General features: G+C 46.9%; 4 protein-coding genes across 4 annotated transcripts; 2 read left to right on the top strand and 2 right to left on the bottom strand.

Moving 5' to 3' along the window:
- Positions 1-110: 110 nt before the first annotated feature.
- Positions 111-2,185, top strand: GUITHDRAFT_109300 (hypothetical protein; the record flags this gene model as incomplete). Its single annotated transcript, XM_005831803.1, has 9 exons — positions 111-171; positions 308-525; positions 742-793; positions 1,065-1,179; positions 1,223-1,274; positions 1,314-1,381; positions 1,425-1,482; positions 1,961-2,086; positions 2,147-2,185. The coding sequence occupies 9 exons, from the start codon at positions 111-113 to the stop codon at positions 2,183-2,185; spliced, it is 789 nt and encodes a 262-aa protein (XP_005831860.1).
- Positions 2,186-2,269: 84 nt separating this feature from the next.
- On the bottom strand, positions 2,270-9,031 carry GUITHDRAFT_139486 (hypothetical protein; the record flags this gene model as incomplete). The annotated part of the gene is made up of 41 exons (XM_005831802.1): positions 2,270-2,316; positions 2,452-2,536; positions 2,567-2,605; positions 2,651-2,701; positions 2,745-2,936; positions 2,992-3,136; positions 3,185-3,240; positions 3,287-3,349; positions 3,437-3,548; positions 3,693-3,741; positions 3,780-3,840; positions 3,886-3,975; positions 4,064-4,117; positions 4,166-4,381; positions 4,429-4,475; positions 4,522-4,733; positions 4,780-4,817; positions 4,860-5,157; positions 5,209-5,246; positions 5,303-5,374; positions 5,421-5,531; positions 5,847-5,891; positions 5,941-5,994; positions 6,155-6,199; positions 6,352-6,474; positions 6,521-6,610; positions 6,654-6,701; positions 6,751-6,793; positions 6,854-6,932; positions 7,083-7,182; positions 7,244-7,286; positions 7,356-7,460; positions 7,527-7,593; positions 7,638-7,692; positions 7,739-7,789; positions 7,839-7,897; positions 8,359-8,500; positions 8,556-8,652; positions 8,726-8,790; positions 8,854-8,930; positions 8,995-9,031. 41 exons carry the CDS (start codon positions 9,029-9,031, stop codon positions 2,270-2,272), a joined length of 3,501 nt encoding a protein of 1,166 aa, XP_005831859.1.
- Positions 9,032-10,587: 1,556 nt separating this feature from the next.
- On the top strand, positions 10,588-13,017 carry GUITHDRAFT_139485 (hypothetical protein; the record flags this gene model as incomplete). Its single annotated transcript, XM_005831801.1, has 4 exons — positions 10,588-12,324; positions 12,372-12,626; positions 12,688-12,882; positions 12,928-13,017. 4 exons carry the CDS (start codon positions 10,588-10,590, stop codon positions 13,015-13,017), a joined length of 2,277 nt encoding a protein of 758 aa, XP_005831858.1.
- Positions 13,018-13,133: 116 nt separating this feature from the next.
- GUITHDRAFT_87300 (hypothetical protein) lies at positions 13,134-19,193 on the bottom strand (the record flags this gene model as incomplete). The annotated part of the gene is made up of 4 exons (XM_005831800.1): positions 13,134-14,107; positions 14,291-14,475; positions 17,032-17,184; positions 18,649-19,193. 4 exons carry the CDS (start codon positions 19,191-19,193, stop codon positions 13,134-13,136), a joined length of 1,857 nt encoding a protein of 618 aa, XP_005831857.1.
- Positions 19,194-19,211: the final 18 nt, after the last annotated feature.

Genomic DNA, 19,211 nt, shown 5'->3' with positions numbered 1-19,211 from the left:
TCCTCTACATCTACTCTCTTCGCCTTATATCTCGCGGACTGTCTCCCACAAGCTTCTCACGGGGTTCCTGCCAGACTGCGACAGCGATCGCGGTTGGTTCGAGTTTTCGAATGGAAGATGTCGTGATAGTTGCTGCATGGTATCAAGAGAATGTTCAGATTCAACGAAGAGGTCCAATTCACTCTACATGACCATGGCTGATCCTCCTCCTCCTCCTCCTCCTCCTCCTCCTCCTCCTCCTCCTCCTCCTCCTCCTCCTCCTCCTCCTCCTCCTCCTCCTCCTCCTCCTCCTCCCGTTTCTGTGCAGACGAGTCATGGTTCGGGTCTATCAGAGCAACTGGCTCCATCCTATACATCCTCTTCCGCCTCGTCGCCTCCTCCTCCACGGAATCCCTCACCATCGCACGGAAGCTCAGCGATTGGCTCCAGAGCGGAAAGATCTCGACCGATCTGCAGGCTAGAGGATGGCAGGTTGTCGTGGGCTCTTCTGGATACCCGCTCGTCGTCCGATCGTCGGACGGAAACGTGAGTCACTAAGTCTCCCCTCCTGCTCCTCCACCTGTTACACCCCGATTTTCTCCTCCCCATCCTCCTCCTCCTCCTCCTCCTCCTCCTCCTCCCTCCTCCTCCTCCTCCTGCCCATCCTGCCCATCTTCCCCATCCTCCTCCTCCTCCCTCCTCCCTCCTCCTCCTCCCTCCTCCTCCTCCTCCTCATCCTCCTCCCTGGCTGACTTCAGGCAGGTGATCGCTACCTTCCCTCTCTCTTCTGCAGTCTGGGAGCCTCAGCCGAGTCGTACGATCATCAGGTTTGCTGTCAGGCTATAGAACGATGCTCCTGCTTTCTCCGCTCCGGCTCCTCTCCTTTCCCATCTCTCGATATTTCCTTGCTCTCTCAAACTTTGCTCTTCTCCTATCATTCCACCTCTCCACTCCTCCTCCTCCCCTTCCTCCTTTCTGCTATATTCCCAGTTTGACCAGTATTGGAACAGCAAGACCTTCGTCGTTGTTCTTAGCTCATCTTGTCCGTCTCTCCCCTGCTCTTCTCTCCTCTCACTCCCGAGCAGGTCTCCTACTCTTGGCCTTTGTCATCATCGGCTTGACGTATCGATCGGCAATCCGTCGGAGAAAGAGCATGCAGCAGAATCAGGCCAGCCTGGAGCAGACCAGGAGGACGCTGCGGTGACGGAGAGACTGAGAGGAAGGGGAGGTGACGTGGCAGCAGGGCTGTCCTCGACCTCCAGAGAGTCTACCGGGGGCATCTGCATCGCGTCAAGGTATCGAGACCCCGGTCGCTCGTCGCTGACTCGCCGCAGGTGAAGCGAATGCAGCGAGGGGAGGATCAAGTTGCTCTAGAAGATCTGTTCTTGTCGCACTCGGAGGGGTGAGAGATTTCTCAGCTCTTGCCCTGCTGAACAGCAGTCAAGGTTGGAAGCTCCAGCTGCCATCCAGCAGAGTGACGAGGACCTCTACGACCTCTCCAAGGTAGTTTCTCACTTGCATGTTCTCCTATCCTCTCTTCATCGCCTCCTTCTCCTTCTCACTCACTTCTGCTCTCTCCTCCCCCTCTCTCACTTCTTCTTCCCTCCTCTGCTGCACAACTCAAAGACTTCGCCAGCATGTCGAAACAAAAAGACCGACAGAAGAGATCATCCTCATAGGCAACGCACAGCCCACCAGCGCGATCCTCCCTCCTCGTAGGCATCGACGTGCTCTCTGCCTTCCTACTCACTTCGACATTATAGCAAAGAAGATGAAGGAGGTCCATTCAGCTGCAGCGAGGCAAGTCCTCCTCCCCTCCCTCAGCTGCTCCTTACAAAGTTTCTCCTCAGCCAAGGCCAGGGCAGTCGAGCGAGGCAGAAGCTACCTCCCCTTGACGCCTCTCGCTTCCCCCCTCGCCTCGCCTTGGCCCTCAAAGCCAAAGTACTCCCAGCTTCTCTCCTCCTCCTCTGACTTCATGCAGAACCTCGCCAAGCTGGCTGATTCAGACAAGCAGCCGAGCAGCCGAGCCGCCTTGAGCCCTGACGTTCCTCCTCCTCCTCCGTCGTCCAAGAAGCCCCCGAACCTACCGCGAAGAAACCCCTCCAGGGTGAGGGAGGGAGGGAGGGAGGGAGGGAGGGAATGCGGCCAGGTACTGATGTGCGTGCAGGCAACGAATTCTGGGAGCTCAGCAAGCTCAGAGAGATGAAGAAAACAATCATGTTAACATATGGTGAGAGGACGTTGATAAAGGTGAAAGAGCATGTAGATAGACAATTGAATTCATTTAATCTTAGAAAGAAGTTCGACCTTGGAGGGACTTGTGGTGTTGTTTAACACCTGCGAGATGCAGTCAAGAGCCCCTCCTCCCCCCCGGCTCCTTCACTTGCTTCAACACAGCTTTCGCTGTCGGGCTGTTGTGCATGATCGCTCGTCGCTTCATCTCTCGCACCTGTTGCTCTTTCAGCCGGCAACCTAGCACAAGGGATTTGGAAGAAACCATTCGATCTTTCTCCTGTTTCTCTTGCATGTGAATCATGGTTTTCTGAGAGTGTGTCAGCTGCGATGAAACTCAGAACAGCCCGGCCACCTTCTTTTTCTTCTCTGCGTCTTCTCTCTCCTCCTTCATCTACAACCGATGTTCAGATCCACGTCTCTCACTCGTCAGCCCCACCTGAATTCTCCTCTCTGCCATGATCTCCTTCTTATGCCGCCGCTTCGGAGGCTGCAGGTGGTATCAGCGATTTTTCGTTGAGGAGGATCAAGACCTGAGGCCGATTCTTAATGTTCTTGTTCAGAGCGTCATACTTTCTCGACGAAAAGTCATTGAGAGCTTCTTCGAATTCGTTCAAGTCCTTCTCCCACATAGTGATAAGGTCAGTCTTCATCAGCTCCTGCAGCTGCCCCTCCAGTCTCTTCGCCTCTTCACGCAGTTTCTTGGCATGCTCAGTGGTGCAGCTCTAAAGCAAGGATGCGGTTCAAATGATTGAGAGGAACAGGAGCAGGAGGAGGAACCAGAGTTGGGACTCGGAGAAGGTAGTCGTAGGACGGTAGTGCAGTTTCTTTCGTCGAGTTGTTCGCTGGGAGCCAGTATAAGTTTCTTCTCCTGCCGCCCTTGTCATCGTCACCTTCTCGATTCTCGTCATCTTCTGCAGCGTCTCTGCAGGAAGCAGTCAGGTGGATCGCACGTTTCAGAAGATCTCTTTACCTCTTCGACTTTGGAAGAAGTTTCGTGAAATTTGCATCGGCAAGATCTTTTTCTCTCTATCTTCACTGTCAGGTCTTCTAGACGGCCACTTCGCTACTCAACCTGCGCCACTGTCTTCTTCACGATCGATAGCTCTCCGTCATGCACCATCGTGCAGTAGCGCGCCTGAACAGGCTCGTCAAGAAAGAAAGGAATAACATCACTCCTTGCCTTGTTGGAACATTCTTCCACCCTGGCCTGCATCTCCCTCACCTGCACCCTTGCAGTCAGGATGAACATGGGGAACTTCGCACTTGGACCTGATAGTCCTTTCGTTTCTCGTAGCCGATGAGACGATGGCGAAAGAAATGCTCCAGGATAGCCTCTGGAAACTCAGGTCACTTCGCGCCTCGCAAAGCAATGGAGATCAGAGCTTCTCGAGGAACAAGTACAAGAGACTGCAGGACGACAGAGGAACAGAGACAAGGGAGGAGTGTGAGAGAGCGGGAGCTCGCCTGGTGTCGCAAACCTCCTCATGGTCATTCCTGCATCGAAGAGATGCATGTTGGTGGTGCTGACTGTGATTAACAGTCATGAGTTCCTGTCGTTGCCGCACATTGGTTGGCACCGCTCTCAGAGATTCCTAGAATCTTTTCCAGCTTCTCCAGGGTCAAGTGCTGCAGCAGGTGATCAAGGGGGAGTCACAGGCAGATCAGAGTCACCTTCTTTGGATTGCTCACACCAGCAGCAGCTCGAATCTTTTGCGGATCTACGAAAAGCTCGATGTGCACTTTGGTTGCCGTGTTGTGGATCTGTGGGAGAGATGAGATGAGAGAGAAGGCAAGAAGCAAACAAGTAGGACAGAACATGCAAGGAATTGAGTAAGGAAGGTAGCTTCACCTGCTCGTCCTTCAAAAACTGGTGGCCTTCGCTTGCTTTCTTGCGTTTAGCATCCTGGGCAACAATTCGAATCGATCTCAAGGGGATGAGGCAATGACAAACCTTGACTTCTGCTGGACCCCATCGTTCTTTCCAGGCCTCTCGCAGCGCATCGGACCGGACGGTTGGACCGACCTGCACTGAAATCAACCATAGACGAGAAGGGTCAGGATACGACACCTCGGTCACTACGACAGTTCCGTGGGCTCCTTTCTTGAGAGGTTCGAAGTATTCTGCCTTTCCTCGTAGTTTGTAGGAGTGTGGTCCTGTTCGGAAAATCTTGGGAGGAAGTAAGAAATTTGCATCTCATCGCAGGATCTCCTCACCTCCCCATCGAAACCGTCATACCATGGTACGAGTACGTCGGTGTATCCTGAAGCGAGACTTAGACGAGAAACTGCTGTCAGGCGATTCTGCACCATCATTCTTCATGGCTGCTCGAACAGAAGAGGTAATCTTGCTGCTCGTGGACGGAATGTCCGTATCCGTCATCTGATTTTCCTCTCCATCCTCTTCTACGCTGACATCATCCGCCCTGGCTTCCACAGCATCTGCCTGCCCCTCGTTGTCATTCATCTTCTCCAAAGTGTCGGTTTCCTCTCTAGTTTGGCTGAGAGCTGCATCAAGCACCCTTCCGAGTAGTCAAGAATCTTGCGAAACAAACATAAGCATTTTACCCCGGGATCGAAGCATCGATCGTATAGCCACTTGCATCCTACAGACGAAATCACGGACCTTTCTCAATCATTCACCATACCTGATCTCTGCACTGTTTCAGACGCTCTCGAAGCCAATTCAAGACGTCCCTTGGGTTGTACATAGGAACAAACGAAGACCATCCCACAGCGATTCCAGCTTCACATCCATTGATCAACGCCATCGGCACCACAGGAAGAAAGTATTTAGGCTCGATCACTTGTCCGTCTTCGTTTTGATATTCCTGACATAAACGTCTCATGCTGCTGTAGTCACAGTGGAGTTTGACAACCAGTATTGGATCATCTTCTGGTCTGAATATGGATCGAGTTATCTTCTCGAGCCCTGCTGAGATATACCTAACGCAGTCCATCATGAAACGATGTCAATCACGACAGAAGAATTCCTACCTTGCAGCTCCTGCGTGGTTAGAATGTCTTGAACCGAACTAAGCAAAAGATTTGAAGATTATTCGATATAGCGAAGCAGAAAAAGGAAATCAACTTGTCCATCAGGATGTAGAAGGTTGATGTTATTCGAACCGCAGAAACGACGGGCCATTGCAATGATTGCCCCCTAGCATAATGTCAAAAGAAATGCAGGGAGAACAATTAGGTTATACTTGTAGAGCTGCATCACCGTGGTGATATGCTGCGGTCTCAAGGACAGCTCCAGCAAATTGCACGACTTTTATGGGATCTTTGAACTTTCTTTTGATTGCAGTATACATCACCTGCATACAGCAAATCACGTTGAAAAATCGCTAGATGTGAATCAACTTTTCGCTGTGAGGGTTTGAAGCCATCCATAACGTTGGGAATCGTTCGATAAATTGCATAGTGAGGAAAGTGAATGTATTCCCTGTAGAAGCGGTAAAAACAAGAGATATTCAATAACATGCAATCTAGAAAAGCAAATACTTTTCAAAATAGTACGGAAAGGTGATTTGTTTTGATGAATAGTCAACACATACATCTGGATCATATGGCCTGCTGAGCAGAACCTGCGTTCTTACACTCAATAGTGGTGAATTTTAAGAAGGATATACCTTTCTGGCATCTGCACGATTCTTCCGAAACCATTTGTCCACCACCTATTCTCAATATATTAGGACGAGTAAAAGATTCATAGATGATGCATACCTCATCATCCTCTTGATCTTTGTATAAGATTGGGACAAGGTGATCATCGAGATTCTGCAAATCAGAAATTATTTTCGAGCAGAAATTATTATATATCTTCCTGAAAGTAATGATATGCGTCATCTTCATTCGATGATGCAAGACCCTTCAAGTATTTTATCTTTGGAGAAATCAGATAACCATCTTTGCCATCTTTGAAAAAGGATTAAATCACTTTATATTTGCTCTTGAGTTCGTGATCTGTCATTCCAGAACGAGACTGCAGGAACGTTTAGAATCATGTTGCAAACAAAGGATATCTGCCAAAAAGGTCTTGAATGCAGCTGTCGTGAAGAAACTTTTTGTTTCTTCTCCTTTGTTCTTGGGCTTAACCAATCTGTAAGAATGTTTGGACATTGGATCACTACGTACCTTCAGGCGAATGATAGGTGTTCCAAGACGCATAAGGAAGTCTGGTTTCGCTTTAAGGAGAGAAGGGAACATGATGGTGAAATAGTTGATCAATTCTCCAGCGATGTGTGCTCCATCTGGATCCTAGCGAAGCTCGTCAGCAACTCACAAAAGAGGTTTATAACCATACTTGATCGCAGAAAATAACGAAGTGATCGTATCTTAACAAGCGATGAACGTTCTCCGGTGTGTATTCAACCCCAAATTGCAACCCAAGGACCTGATACAGCATTGAGCAGAACACCTTTACGATAACAATTCACCTTGTTGATTGCAGCCAATTCGGCATTCTTCAGGAAGTCCTTCAACACCTTCCAACATAATTCACAAAGACAAAGTCTTCACAGTCCTAGTACTTACTTTAGCATTCACTTTGGCTGGTCTCACATTCCTAATCACTCCTCTGGTATATGCACGAATCAGGAGTGCGTCAAAAAAACATGACCTTCTGATCAAAACACACCGCAGGGGTATTACACCATAGCAATCTCGTCCCACAATCTCCATTCCAGCAACAGCAAGATCCTTGGCAGAGTCTCCCTCTGCAAATCGAAATTCAGAAATCGTGCTCAGTTGCAAATAATCATAGGTACCGGTAGCGAGCAGGTAACAAGGAGGTCTTCCCGTCTTGAACTCACATTGAGAGAAGAATCATCACGAAAGAGTTCTCACCTTTCCCGCCATATTTGCACCTTGGTATTTGGCTATGCTGACTCGAGCAGAAGCTCCAGGTGCACCTCCAGCTTTCTTTGACAAAGCTGCAAGATTCCTGGCTTCTGCTTCCATCAAAACCTAACATTCGATTCACCCTCCAGCTTCAAACTTGGCAGTTTAAGACAGTGTATCATCTTACCTTGTCCACAAGACCAAGGTGTCGATCTATCCTTTCCACTAGCCTAACGGAGAGTCGCATTCAAACGAGTAGGAAGTACAAGACAGGACAGCAATAAGCAAATTCAAAGTACTTTTCATCGATGGTTGCAGGGAAACCCCATTCTTTTGGATTGAGGGTCAATTTTTCTTTGGTCTGATCAAAACCATTACATCCAAGAATCAAGGTTTGTGAAAACCTGTCCATCAAATCTTGGATTTGGCAATAAGGCGACAACTTGAACAAATTTGAGTATTGCTAAAACCTAAAGAACTGCACCAAACCAATTATTGCCATGTGTTGTCGAAAATAGTTCTTCATCTTAGCCAAGCCTGATGCATCAAGTAACCAAGAGAGTCGTTCAGAAAGGATTGACCTGTTTTACTGTCATCCAGCTTCAATTTGTCACGCTTTTGCTGCTTTATTGCCCGCTGTTGAAGAATCTCAAACGATTCGGTTTTCTCATGACGAAAATACCTGCACAAGCCCATCCGAAATCTTTGTGACCAAGTGTTCAATATGAGTACCCTTCGAAAGAGATTAGATAATGGACAAAAATTACACATTGATGGAAAACCTGGCTACACAAAACTCCATTAACAATACCTCTAGCTTCTAGAGTTGCAGATGAAGATACTGCACAACGCTCAATCAGAAGACTTGCATGTGACGATTTAGAAGTAAACTTGAAATCATTGCTTCGATCCTAGCCGGACTTTTGGGGTCATGCAAATTGATGTAAGCCCTTTCACGACCCCCACTATCAGGATTCCGCCAGAACAAATTCTTGCCCGAAATTGTCAATTCGCAATATAAGGTCGATGAAACATTATACAGTATAATGCTGCAGCGTTCTGAAGGGGAGAACCTCTTCATTTAGTGTGATCTGGTGAGCAAAAGTTTCATTTTTCTGGTATCCTGAGGAAGTTGGAATTGGTTTTACCCGAATATTTTCACGAGTGCATGCACATAGGTCGTATACTCGCATAGTCATGCATGCGCGTGTGTCATTGTCTAGCCCTTCCATCATCCCAAATCGCTCATAATCTTGCAATGCAATTCAATGAGGTGCTGCTTGATTCATATCCGACAATCACCTGGTATCCATGATATGCATGTCCACCCCTTCTTGGCTGGCTCATGGTTCACCAGCTGGATTTCGATAACATTCAGATCAACGTATAGATTGATCATCGCGACCTTCGGCTTTGTCTTGTGCAACATATTGTCGGTCCACGTCTTGAATCCAATAAAGTCAGAGTTTAACATTTCACACATATATTTTTTTGACTACCTGTTCATATTCAACCCCTGATTTGGCATGAAAGGTTTTCACAGTAAATTCTTTTGACCATGCATTAGTAGCTTTGGCTCCAACTCCAAATCGACCGCTTTTCGAAAAAAAGCAAGAAAGGAGCAATCTCAGTATTTCAAAAGTGAGAGTTTGGGGAGGGTCGAAATTACCCCGTAAATCTTTGTCTGGTGTTGTCATCAAAATTAGTTGATGCCATGAATTCTCCAAAAGCAACCTACACCACGAGACCATGACATCCAATCATCAGTGCAATCAAAGTCATCCGGTTGTGTTGTACCTCAGGGATCAATCCTTTACCGCTCTTGTGCATCACAGGTTCGATACCCGGACCATCGTTCCACACGGTTATTTTTCCTGTGATTGTGAAGGAGTTGAATTGAATTCTAATACAGGTGAAATATAAATCATGTTTCCCTACCCGTTGCGGCATCGATACTGACTCTGATTTCACGCATTTCTTCCACTTCGACCTGTTCAGTGCTTGTAAGGTATTGAAATCACTTATTCAATCGCAAACTTGTCGATCGACGGCATTGACAATAATTTCATCGAATGTTTTCAATACACCAGCATTGTATTTCATCTCTCTTTGCCTTGCGATCAGTGTCCTCCCACCAATCTTTCCGGGATCAACTGGAATCTTCCTTGGACTCCTGTTTGGTGTAGGGCTCTGGTGAGAATGATTGCTGAACTTTGGAGATATTGGGGATATTAGATCTTCTTGGTTGTGTAGCATCTGGTAGGACAACGAATGGTTGAGATTCAAAGATTTAACCGGTGTCTTCAGCGGACTTTCCAGGGAATTTGGTGGAAAAGTCATATTCTCTGCATCAAGGATGAATCATTATTCATTTAGGAACACAAGTGAAAGACCATTTTCGTCATCGACAACCTCGTCTTCAAAGACCACTTCCCAAGCCTACTGAAAATTCAAAGAGATACTTTGATAAAGCAAAGTAACGTTTTTCATGACAGTCGTGACATCCCCAATCCACATGTCAGGTCTTCTGAGAACTGATTCTCTCGTGGATAAAACTTCGAGATCTCCTGCCTGCAGAGATCTTGCTCAGGCTACGAAAGACGATCTTTGAGTTCAATCACCTTTTGCACTTCCCATCTCACAACAGAAACATTTTCCGTTGAGTTTTGCTGTGATTCAATTTCCTCGTGAACCAATTCTACAGCTTCTTCTTTGCCCTGTGTCAACATGAAATTAACGACTGGCTTTGGAGATTCCTGATTTCGCTTACACTCTTTGATTTCAAGTCCTTCTCCGAAGCTTTCTTCACTCTCGCTTTGGCCTGGCAGTCATGGGCATGTCAAAGGATTCCAGGCAGTTCCGTGCTTACCATCCCTCCCCGAAGACTGGCGGGTCGTTGGTATTGTGCAGACCAGCACAAATCGTGTTTAGGAAGCGATTCGAAACTTGATGGCGATGTATGAGGTAGAAGTATAAGACCTTCAAACACTGTCACTGAACTATGGGGATTATCTATGGGTTGTTCGATACTTAGTGCAAATCCCAGGCTGTAGCTTGCCACCATGCCTTTGCTATACATCATCTGAAGAGGACTTTTTATTCCTTCAACATCTCTCATCCTCCTCAATTGTTTGTCGATGTTGAACAGAGTCTATCGAGCGCGATTGTTCTGCCTGAAGCTTCTTCGGCATCGTGTTTCGCTTGCGATCATTTTCCCGCCATCCGTCCATTCCATATCTTGGATATTTTGAATAATTTACTGGCAATGTTTCAAAGTTTGTTTCAAACTTCCAGAAGTTTGCGAGTAGGAGTATGGAGTAGACGGGGTACTACCCAGTCAGAGATGGGGGTAGCCCCCTCACCTGGGGTACTGTGAAGCCTGTGATCGCCACTACCAGCAGTTGGAAGGAGGGCAGCACATGGCAGGTGGTGAATGCGCAGCTGCGTGAAGCAGGAATGAGGAAGAGAGGAGGGGAAGGAACGGAGATCTCCTGAAGAAGGCGAGGGACAAGAGAGACGAGCAAGAAGAACATGTCTTACCTTTCAGGACTTCATCAGCGATCGTTTCAAGTCGAAAAGCTAGTCGGGAGAGACGTGAAAGCACAACCTGGCATGCAAGTTCTGATAGCAAAACGGTACCAACAAGATGCTTGGATGAAGGACGAGTCCGGAGGAAGAGGAGGTAGGATCATCAAAGTGGATTTGGATAGACCCGGTATGTGTCAGGTATGTTGGGATAGGTTGGATGGAAAGGAATGGGAGTCAATACCGAAGGAATCGGAGCTTCTAAGAAAATACTCAGGATGGTACAAGATTGGGCACAACAATGTATTTCACCTTGAATATATTCCGCCGGAAGAGAAGCACGAAAAGAAGGATGATAACAAAAAGGTTCTTGTGGACCAAGACATGCAAACGCAGGTCATTTTTAATGAATCAATTGATGACGAATCATCTATTGACGATGCCCAAGACGTCAAAGAACTTTCCTTGAAGCGAGACGGTCTGAGCCAGACATTGAACCTTCTTGTTTACAAGATCAAAGATCAGCTCAAAGCCATGTTAGATGAATGCTCCGAGCTCCTGGGGCAAGCAGAAAACGAAATCCAACAGATGGCCTCTGGTTTGAAACTTGACCTTGACCCTGCGAAAATTAAATCAACAGCGTCAACTGGTACTCAAGTTCAATCCAATTCGTTACCTATGAGCCAAGAAGAAAGCAATATCACTGAAGAAGTAGAGAAAATCTGGAAAGCTATCTCGGAGTCAGAACTTGCGTTCAAGACGAAGTTGAAAGCAGACGAAGATTTTCAAAACTCTTTGACTCAACTGAAAACCCTCACAGAGCCTGTCTACTTGACCATGTCTGTTCTTCAGCTCCCTGAGCTTTGCAGGAAACTAGAGAAGATTGGAATGGGAGGAGCTGAAGGAAGGGTCCTGGTAGCTGGAAGCTGGGTAGCTCCCATGTCTAAACTACATCGAGACTCGGAGAATCCAGATAATCTCATCGAGGTCCGAAACAGACTTTCTAATGTTCTTGCAAAGTTGAATGACATGATGTATCGAGAAGACAAGGAACACAGACCAAAACTGATTGAACTCTTACTGAACAGTGCGGACGACACAACGATCCAGGAAATCATCGATGAGATCAACGAATTGGCAGATATGCCCGAGGCTTCTCGATCTAAAGATGATCTTCTGTCTATTGCAAAAATATTAGAGGAGAATGCAGAAGCTTTTCAAGAGTTGAAAGAATGGGAAGAAGGAGGTGAAGAAGTGGAGGATCTTGATGCATACAAGTCCCGAAAAACTGCACGTACTGAAATACTTGGGAAAATCTTTAAGGCAAGCTCAAAGGATATTCCTGAATTTCTTGGGCTGCAAGAAGTTCAGGTCTCGAATGAACTTGGACCATACTATGACATTGAAGACATGTGCGGAGGGATCAAGCTAGCCGAGATGCTCGAAATGCATACAAAGTTGGGAAGAAATGTAATTCAGACGCTGCTACTTCGCAGAGAAGAACTCGTCAACAGGGCATTGGCTGAGCAGAAGAAGGAAGCTCATTCTGAAGAAAAGGAGGTGCAGACGATGAAGAATCCAGAAAATGAGTATTACAATGGCAGACTTACCACGTCAGATGTCAATCCTGCAATAGATGATTCAATCACAGCAGCCATGACGATGGGCGATTTTGACATATTGAAAGTTAGATCATTTCTAAGTGCGGCATTTGAAATATGCAGCCGGATAGACCTGCTTCAGGTTCTTCTCATATTGTTTATTGATCGATCGTTAACATTATTTACAAGTACTTTGAGAATACGGGGATGTCTGACCTTCAAGCCAAAATAGAAAATGTAGTGCTGAATGCAAGCGTAAAATCCTACGATACGATGGAAAGCGAACTTCAACAACTGGTATCCCAGGAATCTGCCACCTTCAAGGATCTGTTTGAATATGCGAGCATCGAAGAGTGGCAGATCCCAAGATGTATCATACAAAAGATCAAGACGGAGCGATTGCATAGCATGCTCTGTGTTCTGGAAGATAGATACTTGGAAATGGTACCTTTCTCGATTTAAAGTTTTCGTGAATGCAGGAGCAGAACTGATATGATCTGATCAGGCACAGAAGCTGATGAAGAATGCAGAAAAAGGACAAATCCACACATTCAAGGGAGAGTTGCTCAGGAACGCAGGAGTAGCACATCATACTCTCGAACAAGCGAAGAAGGCACTGGATCTAGGACTGTCCGCAAAGACTTTGAGATCTGAGCATGAGACCAGACAAAGCAGAAGGCAAAATTTCCGTTTAAAGAAGGTGAGTCCGAGAACACAGAGGTCAGAATACTGACGTTTGCTGCAGCTTGCGATTGAACAGGCTCAGAGATTGATTGAAGAGGCTGAGCACATTGTTGAAGAAGCTGAAAACAAGCTTGCAAGGTTAGTGACATGAAAGATTCGAACATCTGACTCTGACCCACAGATCTGATGTCAGCGATGCAATCATGCTGTGTCATGATGCTACGCAAAAAATTTCAAGAGCTAGCATTTCAAATAAATGAATGAAAGTTATTCATCGTCTGCTTGATTTTCTTCATCTTCCGCTTGATTTTCTTCATCGTGATTTTTGTCCAAACCCTCAAAGTTTTCTTTCAGACGTTTGAAAACTTCCTTGGTCAATGGGTTGTGCCTGAAAGTCAGGAACTGCAGCCGAGGAAACAATGATCTTTCCAGTTGGAGGGCCTCAAACTGATTATCATCAAGCCAAAGTTCCTCGAGCTCACTCAACCTGTGGAAGTCCCATGGCAGTTCCCTCAACTCGTTCCCACTGAGAGTCAAGACCTTGAGGCCTTTGAGCTCCACAAGATTCTTCGGGATCATCTTCAAGCGGTTGCTGTGAAGGTAAAGAGCAGAGAGAGAGACAAGCTCTCCAAGCCTCGATGGCAGGTAAGTCAGCTGGTTGTGATCCAACCATAGCTCCTTCAACTTCTTCAGTACACAAAGCTGATTCGGAAGCTCCCTCAAGTTGTTGCCGCTCAGACAGATTCTTTCAAGCCTCTTGATGTTGAACAAGGCTGACGGAAGGTCAAACAGTCCGTTCTTGCTGAGATTGATCACCTGCAACGAAGCCTCTCCCATGGCACCCAGCGAGTCCGGAAGCACAGAAACTTGATTCCCCCCCAGCAGAATAGCTGTAGCATACACGAAGCGCCCGATCATGAAAGGCAACCTTGTCAGGCGGTTGTCCGTCAAGTCAATGTGCTCAAGGTTGGTCATTCGTTCCAGCGGAGGAGGGAAAATTTCGAAATTGTTTCTTGAAAGATTTATGGACATGAGAGGCAGCTCTGAGAAATTAGATGGCAGTGAGTTCAACTTGTTTTCTTGCAGGTCCAAGGAGGTCAACGTGGTCAGTTTGCATACGATGCTGGGAAGGGTCAACAGATTGTTCGACGAATACCTGAAGGTGACCAACCTCGTCAGGACGACGATTTCTCTCGGTAAGGCAGAGATGGAGTTAGCGCTGAGGTTGAGCTCTGTCAGGTCTTGCATCGCAAGGGTGTCCAACGGGAACGAACTCAGTCCGAAGTTCTCAACATCCAACAGCTTGCGGAGACTTGCGTTCTCAACCCTCTTGAGGTACTCGACGACAGCTTGAGGCCCCTTCTCTTGAGTTCCCTTTGGAGGCCGAATGCAGCCATTCCTCCTTGTGTCCAGTTTCTTCAGACCTGATATGCTGCCTATGCTCAGTGGGAGCAGTTGTATGTTGTTGTCCGAAAGATCAAGCTCTTGAAGGGACTTCAATTGTCCGATGCTTTCTGGAATGGAATCTAAGGCATTGTTTTGCATCAGGAATATTTCTAGAGACTGCAATCTGCCAATGGTGTTTGGAATTTTCCCGATTTGATTTGAACTGAGATTCAAGAATTGAAGATTTACCAACGAGATGATGACTTCTGGAAAAGTTTTCAGCATATTCGACATTAAAGACAAGTGCATCAAAGATCTCAAATTTGCACAGCTTTCGTCCATGAATTCGATTTGGTTGTAGTCCAAAGAAAGAAACTTCAATGCTGCAAGAGTGCCAAATTCCTTCCCGACCGTTGTGAGAAAATTTGAACTCAAGTTGATTCTCCCTAATCTGGTCAGATAGGAGAGACTCTTTGATACCTTGGAGATTTGATTTCTCTCAAGATTCAAGACTCGAAGGTCTCTAAGGAGCGTAATCTGCCTTGAGATTGTGCCGATGTAATTGTTTGACAAGTCAATCTCCTTCAACCAGGGCATGCCTTCATCCTTGCCATGGCTCTCGCTAAGAGATTTGTTCATCTCGAAGATAGAGCTCGGCATGCGCTGCAACCCGAAGCTCACAGTCTCCCACTTCAACGCAGACTCGCTCACGTACTGCTGGTACATGTACTTGAAAAGTACGTCGAAGCCCTGAGCGAGGATCTCCTGTGGAGGTGTTTTGAGATTCGAGGTCTCGACAAGATCAAGTTCGCGCAAAGTGGTCAAACGGTAAAGCTTGCTGGGGAGATACAGCAGGGATGAACAACGTTTTGCTTTGATCACCTTGATAGACCTGAGGCCAACCATGTCTTGAAACTCTTCGTTGTCCATCCCTCCGATTTCATGGGGCAGATACTCAATCGGATTCTCACTGATGTCGAGGGCCGTCAGCCTTGACAAGCGACCGATGGAGATCGGAAGCTTATGAATGAAATTTCGTGACAAGACAAGCTTCTCCAGTCGGTCGCATCTTCCAATCTTAGGCGGCAGAGAGGTCAAAAGGTTGTTCTTCAAATCGAGCTCGCGCAGAAAGTACAAGTAACGCAACCTCCATGACACTGATTCTAGCTTGTTGTTCCGACATGACAAGGCAGTCAGGTTGGACAAAGTTCCGATGGAAGAGGCGATGCAGGAGAGTTTGTTGTTGTCCAACCTCAAAGTCGTTAGATTCGTGGTAGAGCATATGGGGAGCGGGTATGCTCTATTCAGAGCTTTCTCTGCAACCCAGGTAGCGATCAAATCATCCTCTTCCACGATGATCGAGCATGGGAGATCTCTGTACGACTTCTTCCTCTTGAGGTCAAAGAGCCCCGTCAGCCATCCTGCTCTGCTGACTTTTTCGGCGGAGGCTTTGACTACACCTTCATCAGTGATTGTAAAGTTTGATGCTTCTATTGCATTGTTCTTGCGATCTGTGGCCACCTCCATGGGCTCTCTTCTCCCTTCCACCTCGACTTTTCTATGCGCATCATTCTCGCGTTTGACTATGTCTTCAAAGATTGCGACTTGCAAGTCGTTGAGCACTTTGGCTGGCACAGCCAGCAAACTCCAGTCAATTAGCGCAAGGTTGCTCAGGTTCAACTCGAGCCCGACATCGTTCTTCTTCAGACATTCAAAGTCCTTGTCGATCAGCTCTTGACGCGTGTTGCGATCCAGCACAGGGGTATAGAATTTGAAACGCTCCAAACTCTCAATATCGAGGTCTGGTGGAATGGTGACAGTATATGGTACGCCCTCGATAAACATCTCCCACGAGTCTCCGTGCTTCAGTCCTGGCAGCGGCGAAACTTCGTTCACCTTCCCTCGGGCATGATATATCTGTGCAAGGAAAGACAACAAGACCTCTGCGTTTCGATCTTGTAATTCCAATGGTAGAGGAGAGATGCTGTTGAAGTCGAATTCCAGGTTTGTCAAGGACGTCATCTTGTATATCTCAGGCGACATGATTTGTATCCTGTTGCCTCTGATATGTAATGATGTCAAACTTGTTAAAGCGCCAAGATGTCTGGAAAGAGATGAGAGCCGATTGTTGTCTACATTCAAGCTCTTCAAGTTGGTTAGACAACTGATACTCTTCGGTAGTTGATGGATGACATTGTTGGTAAGATACAATTGAGTGATGGAGCTGAAATCAGACAGATCCTTCGGAAGAGTGGCCATGTTCAGATTAGAAAAATCGATACAACCAACCGTAGCCTCCAAGTACACCTTTTCAAGGTAATTCAAAACGCCTGTTTCTGCATGCTTCAGAAAGATGTAAGGAATATTTTGTAACAGATCAAAATTCATCTTCAGCGTCTTGAGCTTTATCACACCCAGAGAGATAGGTATTCTATCTAGTTTGCATCCTTTCAGGTTGAGAACTTGCAGAGAAGTCAGTTTGCTTATTCTTGGGTCCAATGAGATCAAGTTGTTGTGAGACAAGTTCAGAGCTCCAAGATTTTCGAACATATGACCGTCGAATAGAATACTGGGAACATTCAGGAAACCATGACCTTTCAAGTTCAGACTCGGCATGATAGCTACTGAGGAGACGTTCTGAGATGCTTCAGCCGAGGTAGAGAGCTTGTCGTAGAAAGTTCTTATCGTCTTCGTGCCCTGTACTAGAATCTCTGTAGGAGGTGGGCCATAATCTTTCCAATTCATTTTCAGGGATCTGAGAACTGTTAGGAAGTTGTACTCCAGATCTACTCTTGCCAGCGACCGGAGCTTACCCAGCTCTGCTGGGAGATAGGTGACCTGGTTCCCAATCAAATCGATGTGGGAAAGATTGACGCAGCCCCCGAGCTCTTTTACGATCGTTGTCAGCATGTTGTCCGGCAGCAGCAGGGCGCTGAGCCGGGTCAGAGAGCCGAAGCTGGAATTCAACTCCTGGATTCGATTCTTACCAGCTGCCAGGGTAACAAGGAAAGGAAAGGAAGCCCCAAACTTCTCTGGAAACAACTTGAGGTGGTTCTCTGAGATATCCATGTTCACCAACTTGGAGAGCGCGAGGAAGTCACTCGGAAAAGACTCGACTGAGCTGCGCTGAATTGTCAGGGATTGCAGGATCGTCTCAAGGCTGTAAGGCTCTAGTCCTGTCTGCCTGCCGCCTGCGCAACTGAAGCCGATAAGGTTGAGCGACGACGTCCCTCGAGCTGCTCTGATGTGCCGCAAGAACTCCAAGATGGCTGGCAAGCCTTGCTCTGTCACAGCTGGGCTCGGTCCGAGGATTTCAGTGTCGGTGAGGTTGATAACTTTGAGAGTCTCGAGCTCTAGAAACTCAGTCGGCAGCATCGTCACTCTCGTCTCGCTCAGGTCGACCTCCTCCAAGGCTGAGAGCTCGGATATGTTCGCACTCAGATTTGTCAGAGGATTCTTCCCTAGCTTGAGCGTTTTAAGAACCTTGAGCTTGACCAGCGCCGGCCAGGGGAGGTTCCACAAACGATTGCTCGAAAGGTCCAGGTAAGTCAGTCTTGAGAGGTTGCCTAAGATATTCCCTATCCCATCGAGCTCGTTTCTAGAAAGGTCCAACTTCATCAAGTTTGTCAACCGGAAGAGTTCCTCAGGTAGAGACTTGATCTCGTTTCCAGCCATTGAGAACTCTGTCAGGGTCAGCATGGTCCGCATGACCTTGGGCAGGTCCCTCAACTTGAGGTTGTCGTTCAAGTTCAATACTCTCAGACTTGTGAACAGAACAACAGAAGCTGGTAGAGAAGAGAGTTGATTTCCACCAAGGTGCATTTCTTGCATATTGATTTCAAAGCACAAGGAAGGGATTTCCAAGAGATCAAAATTCTGCAGTCTGGCAATTCCCTTGGCGAAAGCTTCATTGATAGCATTGAAGTATCGTACGCATTCCTTGCCTCCCTTCATGCAGACCACAGAAGGTGGGTTTGTAACAACGTCAAGATCTAGTTCGAGGGTGGTCAAGTTGGTCAGTTTGTGAATGGCCATGGGAAGACTGGTCAGCTTGTTTCTTGTTAGGTAAAGGTCGCAGAGTGAGAAGCAGTGTCCGATACTGTCTGGCAAACTGTGCAAGAGATTAACATTGAGGTCCAAAGTCACGAGGAAGCGAAGGTTTCCAATCTCTGTGGGTAACTCGGCGATTTCATTGTGTGAAAGATCCAGTGACTTGACAGCATCGTAGCTCAAGACATCCCTTGGGATGTTGGTCAACTTGCTGTTGTTCAGAGTGAGGTATCCTGTTTCCTTCATCTCCCGGATCCTGCGCAAGTACAACGATATTGTGTAGGTGCCCTTGGACAGAAATTCAGGAGGGGGACTCTCAATGGGATTACCCGAGACTTCGATGTACTCCAGCAGAGGAAGCATTCCAACTTCAGCCGGCAAGATCGTCAGGTGATTGTGAGAAAGATCAAAGTTGAGAAGCCTTTTGAAGTCTTTGATCGAGGCCGGCAGACTCCTGAGAGCGTTGTGTGAGATTGAAAAGTGCCTCAGAGCACCGCAGTTTCCGATCTTGTTCGGAAGTACTGAGATCTTATTGTGATCGAGGATCAGTTCCTCCAGCAGAGTCAATTTGCACAGGTGGACTGGGCAATCTGACAACTGATTTCGGCTAAGATTCAACACTGTCAAAGAGGTCAAAGACGTCAAGATATTAGGCATGGTTTCAAACAGATTTCCCTCAAGGTCCAAACGCACTAGTCGAGTAAGATTTCGCAATTCGCAAGCTATACTCTCCAGCTTGTTGTCGTTAAAACACAATGTTTGAGCATTCTCAAACAGGCCAATTTCTGAACTGATGGTAGAGATATGATTGTGTGCAAAGGAAACCTTATATGGCTGAGAGCAAAATCCTGCAATCTCTGAGGGCACTGCAATGAGCCCCAATCGCTGCATCTCTAAGCGACAAGAAGA

Source organism: Guillardia theta, assembly GCF_000315625.1.
Source record: "Guillardia theta CCMP2712 unplaced genomic scaffold GUITHscaffold_38, whole genome shotgun sequence".
NCBI lineage: Eukaryota > Cryptophyceae > Pyrenomonadales > Geminigeraceae > Guillardia > Guillardia theta.
This window is presented reverse-complemented; position numbering and strand designations above follow the sequence as displayed.